General features: G+C 43.5%; 1 protein-coding gene and 1 long non-coding RNA gene across 8 annotated transcripts in view; one reads left to right on the forward strand and one right to left on the reverse strand.

Annotated features, from left to right (window-relative positions):
* The window catches only part of LOC310836598 (vascular endothelial growth factor receptor kdr-like), a 193,094-nt gene that overhangs the window by 30,171 nt on the left and 144,173 nt on the right, over positions 1-18,750 (reverse strand). For 3 of the 7 annotated variants that reach the window (XM_083722058.1, XM_083722061.1, XM_083722062.1), the window contains exons 18-24: positions 18,216-18,320; positions 14,179-14,292; positions 12,026-12,114; positions 9,104-9,269; positions 7,845-7,942; positions 6,889-7,011; positions 5,917-6,028 (exon numbers count right to left, since the gene is read on the reverse strand). In XM_083722058.1, the coding sequence (XP_083578184.1) occupies positions 5,917-6,028; positions 6,889-7,011; positions 7,845-7,942; positions 9,104-9,269; positions 12,026-12,114; positions 14,179-14,292; positions 18,216-18,320 (807 nt within the window). Of the gene's footprint in view, positions 1-5,916; positions 6,029-6,888; positions 7,012-7,844; positions 7,943-9,103; positions 9,270-12,025; positions 12,115-14,178; positions 14,296-18,215; positions 18,321-18,750 lie in introns of all 7 variants that reach the window. The other 4 variants (XM_083722057.1, XM_083722059.1, XM_083722060.1 and 1 more) reach the window with 2 other exon arrangements.
* LOC310836856 lies at positions 67-14,213 on the forward strand. The gene is made up of 3 exons (XR_014560272.1): positions 67-579; positions 13,123-13,312; positions 14,139-14,213. It is a non-coding gene; the product is annotated as an uncharacterized lncRNA (long non-coding RNA).

Consider the following 18,750-nt stretch of genomic DNA (forward strand, 5'->3'; position numbering starts at 1 on the left):
TAACTAACTACTTGCCAACTTTTCAAACAATTTATTGATTGCTTAAATGTATATTATAACTGCTTCTTCAATGCTGGAAGGGCGTTAAAATAACTTAGTGTTTCAGAAAACAACAGATAATGTTCTGTGTGTGAGTTCCCTGTTCAGCAGCTTTCCCTGGAATCATGCCTCCTGAAAGCTTGAGTTATTATAAAAGTTAATAGAAGAATTAATTCCACTCTAACTCTGTAAGCTTCCCAATTCCTTTATTTCCCAGAGGGCTGTGGGATGTAACGTTCTTTTCATAATCTGGCCTCCCTGAAGCCTGAAGAATTATTTGGAAGAACATGTAATCCGGTTTTAACATAGGAGATTTAAAGGAATCTGAATGGGAGTCCAAGTTTTGAATAATCTCTGTACACTTTACATTCCATGCTCAATTTCCTGTTTTTGTCTATCTCTGGCCTGACAGCTTTCACTGGATGCTTGGGAGCAAAGTAAGTAATGCAGGAACAAGGAGGAATGAATGAGAACCCAGGCCAGAGAACAACTGTTCCTTAAAACTGTTTGGATAACCTGGGGGTTGTCGCTTCAGCCACGGTATGCAAAGATGTGTTCCAATTGCTAAGGAGGCTTTTATGAAAACAATGTTGACAGAAGTTGGAAAATCCCTTTTGGGTGTATAAGAATATTTAAAATATGAATGTAATCAAACATAGAGGATATAAATAATATATCCTTAGGGTTTGGTGCTCCTTTGCACTTCCTCCTTTCCTCTTTGACTACCTCCAACTCCACATTCCTTGTCAAAACAAAAAAAAAAATTTCTTCAGTAGCACCTTAAAGACCAACTAAGTTAGTTCTTGGTATGAGCTTTCGTGTGCATGCACACTTCTTCAGATACACACAATTCTTCAGATTCTGTGTATCTTCAGATTCTGTGTATCTGAAGAAGTGTGCATGCACACGAAAGCTCATACCAAGAACTAACTTAGTTGGTCTTTAAGGTGCTACTGGAAGAAAAAAAATTTTTGTTTTGACTATGGCAGACCAACACGGCTACCTATCTGTAACTCCTCATTCCTTGTATCAGTTTTAATCATAGGTCAGTGTCACGTCTGCACTACTTAATAAATGCTATGCCAAACCTTCAAATGGTCTTTATTTTGACTGCTTGTGGGGCAGCAGGCACAAAGCATAGTCGTCTCAGAAAAAAAGTGGTACGTGTGTGCAGAAGTGATGCCTTTTACTATCTGAATTTTTTATTTAATATAGGCAGTGGAGTGGAGGAGCCCTGTAAAAGAGGTAATTTTGGAAGCCCAAACATGCCCTGTAACAAAGGCAAACAAGCCTTCATGTTCTGGTTCTTAATGATCTGTAAAAAAAAAAAAAAAATGTAAGTGAGTTCCATCACTGACACAGCTCCTCAATTAAATATTTATTGCATGAACTGTAGATAGGAGAGTGCCAAAACACAGAAATGCCTGGCTGATTTTTATCAACACATTGCTTTGGAAGAAAAACTTGCTTTTCAACTGCAGCCACAGAAAAGGAAATGGGACTCTAATCCTGAGTCACACAACAAGGTAATCAGAAATTGTGCTGTGACCAGAATGGGATGCAACCCAGTGCTGATAGAGCAACCCGTTGTCTCAATGGAGCAGTTTGGGTTGGCAGTAGGGATACACGAATCTGTCATTTTTAGTTTTCCCCCCATTACTCATTTTTCCAGACTTAGATTCTGTACTCCACATTTCCACATCTGTTTGTAATCTTTTAATATGCACATTTCTGTATGTAACTTTCCCTCATGCACATATTTTTGCAATATACCCAATATACTCTGTACCCAAAGAGAGTAGGTACAAGTTGGATTCCAGAGCAGAAGAGACTATTATGATTGACTATGCTCCTGGGAGCAAAGTATACAACGTAATGGGCATGAGAAAGGGAAAGTCAGCACAAGACATGTGGTTCATTTACCCTGACTACTTTGCTTAGGTATACCACAACCTGTGTGTGGTCTTGGTCATTTTCAGTTGCAATAATTAAACCATCTACAATGCCAAAACTTAATAAAATTATTCATTTTTGCACTTGGTTTACAAGCACCTGTCTGTGTGATGCTGTGTGTAACCACAGCTGTATAGTTTCTCATTCCATGCTGTAGCAGCTTGTTCTGAGCCACCAAGCCCCTTCTGAAATTTGCATACTAGATGTGCTTCCTTTGGTTTGATAAAACCTTTAGGCTGTTCTATATAAATCTCTTCTGAGATCTAGCCATGCAAAAATGTGGTTTTAATGTTTCACCTCCATTTGTTTAGAAACAGTGATGCTGAAAAGCAGGCTAGCACCCCCCCCACTGCCCTAATGTCTCAGACTTCTCCAGATGTTTTGGACTACAACTCCTATCAGGCAGTCTGGAAATTGTAGCCCAAAACCTTTGGAGGGCACCAAGTTGAGGGAAAGCTGAATATTGTAACTAAGTCTAATTCTGAGAAATAGAAACTGGCATTCTTTTCCAAGATCCACAGCCTGATGAAGCATTTGGACAAAAATAACTGCTTTGTTGTTATTCAGATTCTTTCTAATGGATCAGCCTGAATACTGAATACTGTAGATTGTTATTCATGAAACCCTCTGCAGACTAATTTAGTTTTCCTGCTCTCTACTCAAAATGCCTAAGGTTTGTTCCACTGCCTACTGGGATAAAGAAGCAACAATCCACATCCCTTTCCAAAAATGTAAGCGATTTGATCTAGGGATTAGCAAAATCTGTCAATTTCAGTTTCTCTCACTTTCTCATTTGTCCACTCTTCAGTTCAGTTCTCCACATTTCCACACCAGTTTGTGAATTTTTAAATCAACAAGTTGCCATGAAAATGAAGCAGCATTTTAATGTGAATTTCTCCTAATATACACCATTTTTGTATTCAATTTTGCCTAACACATTGATTTTTGCAAAGCAACATTTAGTGATATCTGCCTCTTTATGCACACTTGATCTTAGTATATCATGTTTGCACACATTACTTGGCAGGTGAACTGCATTGCAAAATTGAGAGAAGTGCAAATTCCAAGCGGGGTTGTGTTTTGGTTTGCGTATTGCACTGACAAGCGTGAATTAGGTTGGTTTGCCATTAAATGAAAACAATCAAATTCTCTCCCCATCCCATCCTTACTTTTGCCTTTCTAGAAAGCCTTACCCCTTAAAAATGCACATGGGCATGAATGGAGAATGAATAATCATTCCAAACATTCTGTGGCTTGCATGAGTGGCACAGTCAAGGGAAAAAAACCATCTCTTTCTCCTTCTGGCAAAAGAACATGCAAAGTCCGGCATAACTGCCTGCATTTCTGTGACAGCAGCTTCAGCCAACCTGTGGGCCCTGTGGGTGTTTTGTGTTTCAGACGGTCAGCATTTTGGAAATAATTCTTCTAGGATCAAATATCTGCAGCATTCATTCTCTCCCCCCTCCTTGTTGTGGGAGTTCTTATATTGCTAGTGTTGGGCAGATGAACCATCTGGGGCAGGAGCTGCAGCAAGCAACTCTTTGATCTGTGTGGTCCCTGAGTTGAACCCGCTCGGCCTGTGGGAAAATACCATTTGACAGGAAGGTTTTCTGCTCCACCAAAATAGCTTTAATCCACAGAAGCCACGATTAAGAGTTTTCCACAAAGTCTCCTGGTTTGAACTGCTGCAAATGTCAGTTCCAGCTTTGAAAGCATTTGTTGTGGGCCAAAATGTCTACCAGCCACATCAAGATCCATCTGAAATCAACCTCTGGCTTAAGAAGAGTGTATAATCAAAAATCAGCTTTTTTTCTTTTTTAAGGGTTTTGGCTTCAAACCAATTCAGAGATTGGCAAAGCTACTCACTGAGCCCTCACAGACTGCCTCATGGAAAGTAGGAAAGCTGCATCATATCACCTCAGACCACTTATCCATCAAGCTCTGTATGGCATATTCTGACTGGCAGAAATTCTCCAGGGTCAGGAAGGGCTCTTGCCCATCAGCTGCTCACACCTCTGCTTATGTCCCTGCCTAGAGAAAACCAGGCAGAGGGTCTTCTCGGTAGTGGCTCCCACCCTGTGGAACACGCTCCCATCAATGTCAAGGAAATAAACAGCTATCTGACTTTTTAGAAGACATTTGAAGGCAGCCCTGTATAGGGATGTTTTTAATGTTTAATGTTTTATTATGCTTTTATATTTGGTGGAAGCTGCCCAAAGTAGCTGGGGTCCCAGTCAGATGGGACTGCATATAAATAAAGTTATGATGATGATGATCCCTTCTGAAACCCTACCCATATAAATGTTTGGCTGCAGCAACTTTGACTTGTTACTGAGGTGCTCAGCTTTGCTTTCACTTTACACCTATATATCCCTGATCACTGTGACTCCTAAATATTTGCTCTGTATGTGTGACTCTGCCAAGCAAGGGCTTGTGCACACCAGAGGATGGGAACAGTGCTGCATGCCAGTCGTTTTCATGAACAGGAGGTGAGATTGCTTTCATGGCATATGGAGGTGTAAGCACTGTGGATAGATGCAAATTTCCTTGTTCTGCTGTGGTTGCTGTTATTTAACAAATTTATAAACTACTTCATTGGGTGGTGCTGTGGGTTAAACCACAGAGCCTAGGACTTGCTGATCAGAAGGTTGGCAATTCGAATCCCCGCGACGGGGTGAGCTCCTGCCAACCTAGCAGTTCAAAAGCACGTCAAAGTGCAAGTAGATAAATAGGTACTGCTCCGGCGGGGAGGTAAATGGCATTTCTGTGCGCTGCTCTGGTTTGCCAGAAGCGACTTAGTTATGCTGGTCACATGACTCGGAAGCTGTACGCCGGCTCCCTAGGCCAATAAAGTGAGATGAGCGCCGCAACCCCAGAGTTGGCCACGACTGGACCTAATGGTCAGGGGCCCCTTTAAAAAGGTAAAGGTACCCCTGCCCGTAGGGGCCAGTCTTGCCAGACTCTAGGGTTGTGCGCTCATCTCACTCTATAGGCCGGGAGCCAGTGCTGTCCGCAGACACTTCTGGGTCACGTGGCCAGCGTGACAAGCTGTATCTGGCGAGCCAGCGCAGCACACGGAACGCCGTTTACCTTCCCGCTGGTAAGCGGTACCTATTTATCTACTTGCACTTTGACGTGCTTTCGAACTGCTAGGTTGGCAGGCGCTGGGACCGAACGACAGGAGCGCACCCCACCGCGGGGATTCGAACCGCCGACCATGCGATCGGCAAGTCCTAGGCGCTGAGGTTTTACCCACAGCGCCACCCGGCCCTTTACCTTTACCTTATAAACTGCTTCATGGTATGAGGCCATCAAAGTAGTATACAGGATTAAAAGGGAATTCAATAAAATCAAAAATATTTTTTAAAAAAAAATTAAAAGCACCCCTACACATCTATACTTAATGTTTCATAAATGGGTTGGTCACACCTCAGTGAAAAACTTCTTAAATAAAGCTGTCTTTAGCAGGTGCCTAAACATCTATTTTCAGCTGTTGTCTAATTTTCAGATGGCTGGAATGGCAACTCTAAAAGTCTGGTTTCTAGGCGAAACCAAGCACATCACTAGGACATGTGGTACTCTCAGCACAGCTCCATCTAAGGGCTGCTGTAACTGACTCCTTTTGAATATAGCCACCACAGGCATGCTGCCCTTCAGTAGTCCTGACAAGTACAAGCTTTGTAAGAGAGCACCTCAGTACCTACTGGTAATGTAGACAACCACCGTTAGCACCGAAAATGAATTAGGAACCCTTCATGCAGATTTGCACCCAGAACTCCAACAGTAACTCAGTAATATTAAATCATGCCTGATTTGTTACTCTCTATTAACAAATATCCTACTCTCATTCTTCATCTGAAATGTATTTTGCACAGCATTCAGTCCATTTAAAATAAAACACAATAAAAGTAAGCACAACCTTACCTAGAGAAAATATTTCCCACAGCAACACACCAAAAGACCAAACATCGCTCTGAGTGGTGTAAATTTTGTCAAAAATAGCTTCTGGAGCCATCCATTTCAGAGGAAGTCTCGCCTACAAAATGAAGAAAGCAAAAGGAGACGAGTATTAACAATATTTACATTTGTCCAGACAGAGGTGGATTTAGGGGAGCAAGAACAGTTTGGTCATACTGGGCGTGGTGCCTCAAGGGTGCCACAGTGGGTGCTGCAACTATGATACAGAATGGAAGGCAAGAGATGGGGGGATTTTGGCATTGCGGTGAAATTTGATACTCCAAGAGCCACCACTGTTCCAGATGCAGGTAAGTAATAGTGCCACTCTATTCTGCATTAGTCAGACTCCACTGGGAGTGCTGTGTCTAGTTCTGGTTTAAGAAGAATGTTGACGAGCTAGAAAGTGCAGAGGAGGGCGACCAAAATTATAAGGGTATGGAAACCTTATGAGGAACAGTTGAGGGACTTGGGTATGTTTAGGGTGGAGAAGAGAAGATTGAGAGGTGATAGGACAGCTGTCTTCAAATATCTGAAGGGCTGTAACATGGAAGATAGAACAGGCTTGTTTTCTCCTGCTCCAGAGGGTAGGACCTGAACGATTGGATTCAAGTTACAAGGAGGGAGATTCTGACTAAACATTAGGAAGAACTTTCTGACAGAGCTGCTTGACAGTGGAATAGACTTCTTTGGAAGGTGGTGGACTCTCCTTTGATGGAGGTTTTTAAGCAGAGGTTGGGTGGCCATCTATCAGGGATTCTTTAGCTGTAATTCCTGTGGGAGCTGAACTAGGTGACCCTTGGAGTCCCTTCCAACTCTACCGTTCTAGGATTCTAGGATTTATCAACTTGTATATACCCATATCCTATCCCACTGACTTATTTGTTTCAGTCTGCTTAAAAGGGTGGACCACACATGATTCTGCATGCCTACAAGACTTACGTCCCCTTTCCGCACATAGTCAGGATCTTTGTAAATATCTCTGGCCAATCCAAAGTCACAGATCTTCACCACATTGTTTTCAGACAGCAGAATGTTCCTGGCTGCCAGATCCCTGTGAATGCACTGGAGGAAAGGACAAATGAAATAAGAAAATATTTTTAAAATTTATTTTATTTCGTTTTGTTTTATTTATTATTTTATACCCTCATTGCAAGAGCTGAACTTCAACAACTTATTAAAATATCAAAGGGCATTTTTTAAAAAAATAAAAAAGTTTGCAAATAACGAAGCAAGTCACTGGAGAATGGAATCAGAATCAAAAATATTATTGAATCCCTCAAGATCAGATGTGTTTTCCTTTTATATTTTTCTTCAGAAACACTATTGCTAAAATATACCAATATGCAACATTACTCCTAAGCCACACATTCCTCAGATATTTACACTTTCTTTACATCTTATACCTTACTATATGCTCAACTTCTACTTTGAATCCTAACATATACATATATCAAAATAGCATATAATCTTTTATTCAAACCCATGTTTTTCAGATAAACTGATCTGCCATAACTAAATGGTTCAAATCTTTCTACCATACATAGAAAGGACACTGTCAATCTGATTATTTATACCTGATTTCATACCTTGTGCAATAATACTGCCTTCTATGAATAATTACACATTCAGCTGCTTTGCCTCTGTTAAGTGGAGAATGTCGGGCTAGATGGACCTTAGTTGGATTAGTTGGATCTTCTTATTCAGCAAGGAAGATCCTAGAACTTTGATTACATCTCCATATGCATGTGAAAGTGATTCTTGCATTAGTGAGGACTTATAAGACTGGGGTGTGCTTATCAACTGATCCACGGTTCTTAATAAAGATCCTATGGGAGAAACCCACTGACTTCTCACTCAATGTCTTTAACAGCAAAGGAGTTTTAAGCAGGACTTACTTTCCTGGAGGCCAAGAACTCCATGCCTTTGGCGACCTGGAAGCTGTAGCAAATCAAGTCCTCCAAGGTCAGGGCGCGCTTGTAGAGATCTTCAACATCTAAGAGAGACCAAGGAGCAATCTGAGCAACGCACATCACATCACAGGGTCAATCCATGGATTCAGAGCAGTAGAGTAGAGGGAATTGCTCTCAGGATTAGTCCTAGCCAGAAGCACTCCCACAAGAGGAGCGCACTGTGGCAATACCTCTTCAGCCCAAGGACTCCTGCTTGGAAGTACTAGGGCAATCAGGGTCTCCCCTGCTCTGCTAGAATCAATGATTTCTAAAACAGGCTGAGTCTCTCTACAGGAAGAGGCTCCCATCATCAGGTGTGAATATTACAACTGCAATAGTGGCAAAACTCCCATTAAAGTTCAGTCTGAGGATAACAAGTGCTGAAGCAACAGCTGAGCTTTGTTGTTAAGGAGCTGTCCAGGGTACCACTGAAGACTTAAGTCTCTACTACAGAGGCCCACCTAGCAGTTCGAAAGCACGTCAAAGCACAATTAGATAAATAGGTACCACTCTGGCGGGAAGGTAAACGGCGTTTCTGTGTGCTGCTCTGCTTCGTCAGAAGTGGCTTAGTCATGCTGGCCACATGACCCGGAAGCTGTCTGCGGACAAACGCCGGTTCCTATAGAGCGAGATGAGCACGCAACCCCAGAGTCCACGACTGGACCTAACGGTCAGGGGTATCTTTACCTTTTTACAGAGGCTATGGCTCCAAACACATCCTAAGCATAGCTGTCAACATTTCCCTTTCTAAAAGGGAAATTCCCTTTTTCCGAATAGGATTTCCCTTAAAAAAAGGAAAAGTTGACAGCTATGAATTCCTAAGACACATGAAGGAGCCCTAGAAGCAACCACAACAGAAAGCTTCAATCTTGACATCTTGTGGTAGAGGATCCACGATTGACACAGCAGCTCCTTTTTTATAAAAAAAGTCAAAGTAGCTTCCTGGGACTGCCAATTTAAATGGGAAAGCAGCTCTTCAAGGGGGAACGTTCAGCACTCTTCGATTTATTTTAAAAATACAACTAAAGGGGTTATAGTACAGGTATACAAATTAATGAATATGACAGAGACAGTAGATAGGGAGAACTGTTCTCTATAATACTAGAATATTGGGGGCAGAGGGTGGTTAACGAACCTGAGCTCCTTTGGGAAAATGGTGGGTTATAAATGCAAGAAACAATCAAATAAATAAGCAGTATATTTACCTTCCTCTTCTTCCTCTGAGTCTGTGTAACTCTTGTCTTCAATGAATCCTGAGCTTGCAGAGCTTCCTGTGCTTGCCACGCTCTCCAGGCGCCTCTTGATGAGTTCTGTTAAATCACTGATGTATGCTTCCAGCTCTTTCTCTGCAGGGTCTGGATTTTCCTGAGGCTGGAGGAAAGAAAGACCCAAAGAAGCTCTTTTTCTCTCTGTCTCTCTCCATTCCCAGCAGTCATCACACCCTAATGTATAGCTGGATCAGTACATGTTCCTGCCATTTTGCAGCTCATAGTTAAACTATGCAGCTGGCTTCCACAGGAGGGAGTGATAGCAATAGGTGGCTTTAAAAGAGGATTGGACAAATGCATGCAGGAGGCTAATACTCCTGATGACTACTAGCCACTATGGCTATGCTCTTCCTCTACAGTTGGGAAGCAGCAATGCTTCTGAACACCAGCTACTGGATACTACAAGAGGAGAGCACTCTTATGCTCAAATCTTGCTTGCCAGCTTCCCATTGGGACATTGGGCTTGGGTCCTGTTGGCAGGTTTCCAATAACTATCTGGTTGGCCACTGTGAGAATAGGTTGCTGGACTAGATGAGTCACTGATCTGATCCAGCAAGCTTTTCATTGGTTCTTATGCCTGAGGTGGTTTCACGGGGGGGGGGGGCTTGAGCAAGACACCATTCATGGGCCCATTCCCTCCATGAGTCTACCTCCTCACTGAAGCCAGTCCAAGGGGCCCTTGCCAGTGGCCCTCTGCTGAGTGTGGGGCCTGAGGTTGGGCTTTGACACCAGCCCTGTTGAGGTGGAACAGTAAATAGCAACCCATCCCACAGTCAAAGTGATTCAAGGCTGGTTATGTTCTTTCCCCCTGGAAAATAATCATAGCTAAACTACAATAATAAATTAAATCAGCTAGCGAACTCATCCCCTTTCATGACACTCAAATTCTTCAGCGATTTGGTGCTCTCTCTCTAATGGTACAGTGAGACCCTAAAAAGAAAAGAAAACTGCTCTCCAAATCACCAGTGAAAAAGCCTGCTTCCACCTTACCAATAATCATCTGACAGGGTTCCATTTATTGATCTTTAGATCTTTATGCCCTTACTGGGCAACAGAGGGAAGGCCAGTCTTTCAGATAGCCTAGTCCAGAGTTGTTTATGGTTTTATATGTAAGTAACAAGACTTCAGATATTTCTGTCAATATGTGGTAATGCTTATGCAAAGAAGATCATCAATGCTTTCTATGCACAAATGTGAGATCACTTCAAGCTAGTCATAAACATGTCGCCCCCTCCCCTAAACTAAAAATAATAAAGAGCCCTGTAACCCACTGTTATCTTTCCAGCACACTGGACTCGATTTCTTAGAGCAGCGATGGGGAACCTGTAGTTATACAAATGCTGCTGGACACTAGGAGCCATCAATCCCTGTCCATGCTGGCTGAGTCTGAGCTGGAGTCCAACAACACCTGGAAGACCATAGGTGCCCCATCCCTTCTTTCTGCTCTTCAGAACTGGGAGTTTCTGTGTGTTTAGAACCATTTTTTATAAGTGAATGGTTATTTAGTGTGCGGTTCTTTTTCATAAATATGGTTTGATTTAGAGCATAAATGCCATCCCATGGAGCGGGGGGGGGGGGAACCATGGAGATATGCGGCTCAACACTTCTCTTTGTTCTGCACATTCTAGTCACAGGTCTAGGTTTTCCATGTCTGTGTCTAAGTGTGTTTCTTTTTGTCCTGGTGCTTTTCCCGTGAATACCCATGTTTTACTGCGGAACAGGAGGAAACAGCAATTTGTTTTTCTGAGGATTGCTATTTACAGTGGTACCTCTGGTTACAAACTTAATTCGTTCTGGAGGTCCGTTCTTGTAACCCGAGGTACCACTGTACTCTGATTCAGCAGTAAAACACAGGTTTTCCTGGTGAAAATGCCAGTACCAAGAAATAAAACCCTGCTCAGAAGTAGACCTGAGTTTAGAAAATGCAGTGCAAATCTCATGCACCCCCAGCACACAAGGCTGTGATGGAATTTGAACAATACACCTAAAAGAATATATATAGCTGATGCTATCTTAGATGCTGGCAGGGAAACAAAAAGACAGGCTCAGAATTTTATAAGCACTCACAGTGGTTCTTCACTTATGATGGGCTTTGCTACTCATGGGACATCCCTTCAGTTTAATCGTGTCTGAGATGGGCTGCCTACCTGTTTTGTTTCATTAAGTGGTACCTGTACATTGTATTATGTACACATTGAAAGTTCACCTTACACCTCCCTCCCAAAAACATTCAAAACATTTAAGGCACACTTGCTCTGCAAAAGAAATGGATACTAGTCTTTAGGTGTCCACAAAACCTGCAGAGTCAGCTTTTAAGAACTACCTTATAGTGAATCAGGCCATTGGTCTATCTATCTATGCAGCTCTCTAGGGTTTCAGAAAGGGATCCTTTCAAGGTCTATCTGGAGAAGACAGGGATTTAACCTGGGTCCTCCTGCACTCAGATCACATACTCTACCAGTGAGTCGCCTTTACATTCTGAAAAGACACAAGCAGCCTTCCCCTCATTTTTTCAGACTTCCCCAGGAGAGAAAAACTTAAGCAGAGTTTTTCTGCTCAATCAGGCTGCATCTGCTGCTTAGACAGTGCAATCCTATGCACAGATACTTGGGAGAAAGTGTCATTGAATTCAATGGTTCTTACTTCAGGAAAATATGCAGAGGACTGCAGCTTCGGAATGCCATGCCTGTCTCCAGCCAACCATTCCTAGGGCCTGTTTCTCCTCAGTTTTCCTTCTTTCACTTAGTGTCAGGAAGAAGGCAAAACAGAATTTATCTGGGCTTTTGGTAGGAAACAAACAAATGGCCTTTTAAAGGACAGCCAATTTCATTTGCCTCAGGGGTCAGATATTCATCTTACCTTACATGCGATGAAGTCTCCTCGTTTTCCTCGTAGGTAATTAGACAGATTTCCGTACTTGCAGTATTCTACAATGACCATCAAAGGACCTGCAAAAATGATGAAAGAAAAGTTTCCAACATGACCACATATAAAGGATGTAGGAATTGTCATGTTTAAGAGAACGTCCCTGTTGGATTCCTGACGGAAAATGAGATGCAGATAAAAGAACTACAGTTTCAGGGGCAAATTGTGATCTGGTGTAAGGAAGTTACCAGGCTCTAAGTCAGGGTAGGGAATCTTTTTCAGACCAAGGCCCAGATCAAGAAATCCCCAAACCTCTTCAGGCCACGTAGAAAGAAGATGGGGAGAAGAGGTAAGATGCCAGGAGATAGGGCAAGCCTTTCTTGTTCATGCTGCCCGCCTCACACCAGGAATTGTTCCCAACTTCTTGCTGGGTTTTTTTGGGAGAGGGGCAGAGCCCAGTTTCATTATATTTTTCCTGCTGCCCGCCCCACAGAAGGTTCAGGGATTGTTCCTAAGTTCTTGAGTGTGGTGGGGGGAGCATAGTGCAGAGGCATAATCATCATTATTAGCATCATAATTACTATTGCTAATGATTATTATCATTATTTGTACAAGCTTATATTTCTGATACTTTTCTTTTTCTGATCTTTTGGAGGTGGAAGCCATTTTTGTGTTAGCAAATGGGTGTGGAAATGGGATGAACTGAACTGATGGCTGGAAACATGAAAAGCTGAGTGAACACAAAATGGACAGAGTCACCCATCCCTATAAACCCCCAATAAAAACACAGATTGTCCCTGTGATTACGTGCCTTTCCATCTCTCTGACTCTCTTTATGCAGTCACGATTGAATTTTGTTTGCATTCTGTCATCTAGCTTGACCTCCATATATTTTGTTGTTGTACATCTGGATGTGAAACTCCAGGAATGGAAGAATGTCAAAAAAAACAATTGCTCTTGAATCACACCCATCTGCCAGCTTGTTTCTTCTGTATTTGGGGAGCCAACTAAGTATTGTTTAGTTTGCTACAATTGCTGTTGGTGTTCCAAGACACAGGACAATGTTTTAAGCAATTCCCTTTGTATTATAGTGAGAATCAGACAGCATCATTTTGAAGCCATCAGCTTGTACTCTGTGTCTGATGTATAAAAATAACAGCAAGAAAAATACCTCAGAAATGCCAGAAAATATGAACAAATGGGGTTAGACCACATGGAACGAGCCATTAATAGCCATCTCAAGCAATCAGCCTTTCAGTGTCTAGAAACCTTCTCCAACACGTAAGAGCTACAATTACATATTTGAATACTCAGAAAGCTGAATGCTTGCGTTCACTACAGCTAGCTTATAAAAGGGGCACCAAGAGGATTCTCATGACCCAGTAAACTATTCTGCAGGGGGTGAGCAAATCCAGTAGTACTCTCAAGGCTTCAAGAAAGTTTGTGAGCTCGGGCCCCTCACAATAGGTTCCCTTCCATTCATGTGTAAACGCTCTCTCTTTCTCTCTCTCTCTCTCTCTCTATCACACACACACACACACACGTTTGCCCTGCCTACAATTTGTTTTGTAAAGTTTCCAACTTCCTCAGTGAGTGTTGGCAGAAATTGGTCAGTGGGTGGACTAGGGGTAAGTCATGGTGTGTCAGAGGTGGGGCCTTGTGATTTTTAGTAGAATAGGGATCTGTTGGTCAGGTCTGGTGGATCAGGGTGTAAGGTTAATGGGGGAGGTATAATAGTCCCAAGAGGTGCCACACACATGGTGCAGAATGAGGTGGTAGAACTATTAGCTGTACCACTTCAGACTGTGGATTGCACTCCCTTTCCCCCCATCCACCCTACTTTTCCTATTGATGGAAAACAAGCACCTCAGACAGATATTTTTAACATAACTGCCTCCCTGATTTGCTCACTTATTATATGCAGGGTGCCATATGTGTGAGAAGATAGCTCAAAAGCATGACCTGCTCTGCACTCTAAAGCAATACACTTCAGAATTCTGTCACATCATTCTGGGTAGTATTTAGAATTTGCATCTATGGAGAAGTTTGCTTTTTGACCATGTCTTGGATCAGATCACTTGTGATGTGAGTTGTTTTTCCCTTACAGAAACAGATCTGAGTAAAAGAAAGAGATTGTAGTGGCTCACCTCCTGGCTTGGTGCAGGCACCCAACAGGTTGACGACATTCAGGTGGTGTCCAATATGAATAAGGATCTTCAGTTCAGACATCAAAGCCTTGCGCTCGTTGGTCGTTGAGCACTCTGCTTGAGATAAACAGGACAGAGCCATCTTGACACAACAGGATATTGTCAACGTGGGTGGAAATCCTGTTTATACTCAAAACGGAAGCAAAACACCACCAACTACCATAGTGGAAAGGAAATGAATAAAGCCCTCCCCGGTTGCTTTGTGTGTGTGTGTGTGTCTTATTATTTATTCTCATTAGATTCGGAATGTCTTCCACCCAAACGTCCTGCCTTGGCCCTTACAACATCAAGTCCTCAGAGTAATTTCTCTTTTATCTGTGGAGTTGGGGTGTTAGTGGGGGGAGTTAACTGCCCTGCAGGAACTCTTCCTCTCCACATTTCCTGCTAGAGGTTGAAAGAGCTGCAGCTGATGAAATGTCTCTGTGCTGCCAGTTACACGGAGAAGGGAGGCTTTTGAAGTTCTAAGAACATCTTCCCCAGTTGGGTGCCCTTCAGATGTTTTGGGCTGTAACTCCCATCATCCCCAGTCAGCACAAATGCTCCTGGGAGGGGCAGTCCAAAACGTGGAGCTATTCTTCTACTTGTTATTATTTCAGTTTATTACTCGCCATACACTATAAGGTCCCAGAGCAGTTTTCAGTCATTTAAATCACAATATTAAGTAACAGTGTAAAACAAATTACAGTCACAAGACTAGGGTAGGGCCTAGCAGGCACCAGGTTGGAAATCTGGAGGACACCAGTTAGGGAAGGTTTTCTCTAATACAGTGTATGCTAATAACCTGGCAGCACAAAGTATCATCACAAAACCACTCAGCATCTTGCAAAAGACCCAAGTGGACTTTTAGGAAAGCTTTGTGGACCCTGGCTGTCAAGAATCGAGCGCCTTTCCCAGAGATGTTTCCTGCACAATCCACATGGATGGTGAATTGCAATATGACATTTTCCCACCTATGTTCTGCTGTGGGAACTGCCTCAAAAGCTGTTTGTTGTCAGAACTAACCCTTGACGGAGACCTGAAAATAATGTGCAGCACAGTGCAAAGGTGCCCATCCAGATAGCCTTGGGAGGAAGTTCAACATTTAAAGGGGTTGGGTGCCCAGGAGAGGAGGCAGAAGGTTGTGATGGTTGAGCTAGAGAAGCATTTCACAACTTGGTGCCCCTCCCCCCCCCAGTCATTTTGGACTACAACTACCATCCGTCCTAGCCAGCATGGCCAATGGTCAGGGATGATGGGAGTTGTAGTCCAGGAACACCAGGACACCCACAGATTGGGGAAAGCTATACCAAGGTGTAGGGGGAGATTCTAAAGCAAAAGAGGCACTGAACTAACACCAGAACTAGTGGATAGGGAATGAAATAATCATTTGCATAATTAGGCAAATGCACAGTTCCAAAAATATTTAAAAGTGCAACTAAAATATTTTTATAATGTATAACCAGACAGATGATTTTGTTTCTGATATGTAAACGTCATTAGGAGTTACCATATGGCCCAAGCTTTGGATAAGAAACATATTCCATTGTTTTAAACATGGTAAGCCTATTGCCCTTAATTTGCTCTTGGCACCACTCACTTTCAGGCCCCTGAACTTCTCTCCATCCCCAAGGGCTGGGATCAAAGGTTTATATCCCGTTTCAGACAATCAAATTCCATTATGTTCTATGCTCTCCTTCCCCCACAACCTACTTTCTAACGGAGGATGTCACTCCATTTATGCTAGGAATTCAAGGCTGCATCGATGGCTGAGTGTAGAGTTCACATGTTATTCCCTCTGTGTAGACAGCCACTGTGCAGCTGACAAATTGTTCCCATGAGGTCCACATTGTCTGTAGTCACTGGCAGGAAAGCTTACAAGAAAGGTGATGGGGCTGTGCTGTCCAACTTGCTCAACACTGACTAGCAGTGACTATTTTAGGTTTCAGACCAGGAATCTCTTCCCAGCCCTACCTGGAGATGCGAGGGATTGAACCTGGGACCTGGGGGTGTAGGTAAATAATGCCTGGGTCGCATACCCCCAAAAGGAGTGGGGCGTGGAGGGAGCTGCTCTCTGCCCCCAGGTCAGTCTTGACCCAAGGAAGGCGGAGCCTTGGCTGGGTGCTTTGTAGCTGCTCTCCTTCCTGACCTGGGGAAGGAGTTGTTGAGGCTGGGTGTGCTGGGCACCACAGCCGCTTTCTGCTTCTTGCTCAGGATTGACCCTGGGAAGGGGGAGCTGCAGCTGGGCCCACCAGGCGGGAGCAGAACATGCAGAGGGTGATCTTCACCCTACATACTCTCCAGCCCCTGCCACTGGCAGGGTGCAAGGGGGATCTCGGGAGGGCGCCTGGTTCGTGCCCCTCCCAGATTGTGCGCCAAGGGCCATGGGCCCCATGGCTTCTCCCATGCTATGCTGCTGCCTGGGACCTTTTACATGCAAATCCGATGTTCTGCCAATGAACTACAGCTCTTCCTCAAGTAGCTCTGGGATCAGATCTGTAGGCAAAAGGAATGGAAGAGTACCTCAGGTGCACATTTATTTATTTGTTTGTTTTGTTTTGTTTTAGCCGAACTCATTTTGAATGAATTACTTTCTGTCTCTCTCTTGTGCACCTTGAGTTCTCCTCCCTCCCTTCTTACATCTGACGTCTTCCCACTTTTCTTCATGAAACAGCTCTGGAGCCAGAGGGTTGTATCCAATCTGTGCAGGCAGGGGACCACTGGGTATATTTGCCCTGGGCCTCAGAGAGCTAAGCTGGCTGGGGGGCCCACCAGGGACTGGCAGCTTTTCTGTTTGATTTTATTTTAACAAGACTCCCACCCCAGGCCTCAGACAAGCTCTGCATGGGCCTGCAATGTAGCAATAAGTTAAACTCACTCAGCAATAATAATCCTGCTGGTGCATATGTCACACAAGAGAATGCACAAGCAGGTTGCTGATAACTTTGTTGCTCATCTGTGAAAAACGAGCTTCTTCTAGTGCTGCTCTTGCATTGATTCCTCTTTTGTGCAACATAAAAACAAGCAAGATTTGGATACAGCCCAGAGATACTGAGGTGAGGGTTGGCCTAACTGTACAATCCATTAAGGATAGCCAGAACCAAAATATATCAAATTTAATATATTTAAAGTCATTTCGTTATGTTAAATATTTATTTACATATTACCAAATAAGGATCGATAGTGCTGGTCAGTTTTCTAGGGCCCTTTGCACTTGCTGTCCAAAACACTAGAAGGCAAGCACAAGTTTGCACTTCACTGACCAAATGGGTAGGTTGCCAGATGGGTACAATTGCCCCCACAATTAGTTGACACTATATAAGTTGGAACACTGCAGGCGGATGTTTCCTCTAAAATCCCGCTGAATGTTCAAGGAAAGGTCCTGGGATCTCTAAGAGCTCCATATCTGAGGCGACTCTCAGCAAAGCGACCTCTGTTGGGCCCTCTCATGTTGGTGGGACCCCAGCCTTGGGCTTCTCTGGTGGCAAGGGCAGTTTCCACCTTGTCTCAACATAGTGTCACTCTGCCATGCTGGAAGTTGCCATTTAATTTCTTACAGTACAATTCTATATCAGGGGATTTATGGGAAATTTAAGATACAGCATGCAGACCTATCCCTTTAGCCCCAGCGGCCCCAGCTGTGGTGCTGGGGTTCCAGCAGTTGTCTAGGAGTGCTGACCCCAGACCTGGTCCCTGGTATGGACATCACCACACTGCATTTTCCCATCCCCTATTTCACATAATTCACAGACGGGGCTGTGAAGACACACAATGCAGCGATGTCAGCACAAGGGTAAGGGAGAGGGAGAGAGGAAGTCAGTGCTAATCTCCTGTTTCCAGCAGTGGCTCCACATTTCTGGTTATGCGGAGAAGGAGTGAAGAGCAACACAGGGCTACCATTTTCAGCAGTGGTCCCATCATGTGGAAAATCAGCCAGCAATGGAGAACTGGTTGGCCATATGCTTTGGGAGAAGCCTTCTGAGATTCTAAGAGAAGTGTACCTTTAAGCATTTTAACAGCAACAGTTTTGCAGGTTGAAGATTTATCTATGCCAAAAGCAGATGCCTCCACCACTTTCCCAAAAGCACCATGACCCAGAGTTTTACCTAGAGAAGCAAGAGGAAAGAGTGAGCCAGGCAGAACCGTCAACAGTTTGCATCCGACAGAAGCAAGGCTGTGTGTAGTATGTGCAAAGGAAAAAAAACCTAGAACAAAACTATATCACAGTAACCTGAATTCTGCGCCAAGAAATACTGCATTCATCGACCTGAATAAATTATGCAAAACTGAACAGCTTTGCATAATCCCACTTATTCAGCACAGTTCATTTCGCTTTTCCTTCTTCTGCTAATCTTGGGGTAGAACTAGGGTCTATGCAGGAACAAACCCTCACCTCCAGGATTACCATTTCAGATAAACTAGCTTTATTATATTTAAACAAAAACTAAGATTTCAGGAAGCTGAAATCTACTCTCCAGACCACAATCTGTGCCTTTTTTGCAACTGCACAGAACTGACATGCATACACACAGCCCT

The sequence above is a fragment of the Podarcis gaigeae genome, assembly GCF_964106915.1.
Source record: "Podarcis gaigeae genome assembly, chromosome: Z".
NCBI lineage: Eukaryota > Metazoa > Chordata > Lepidosauria > Squamata > Lacertidae > Podarcis > Podarcis gaigeae.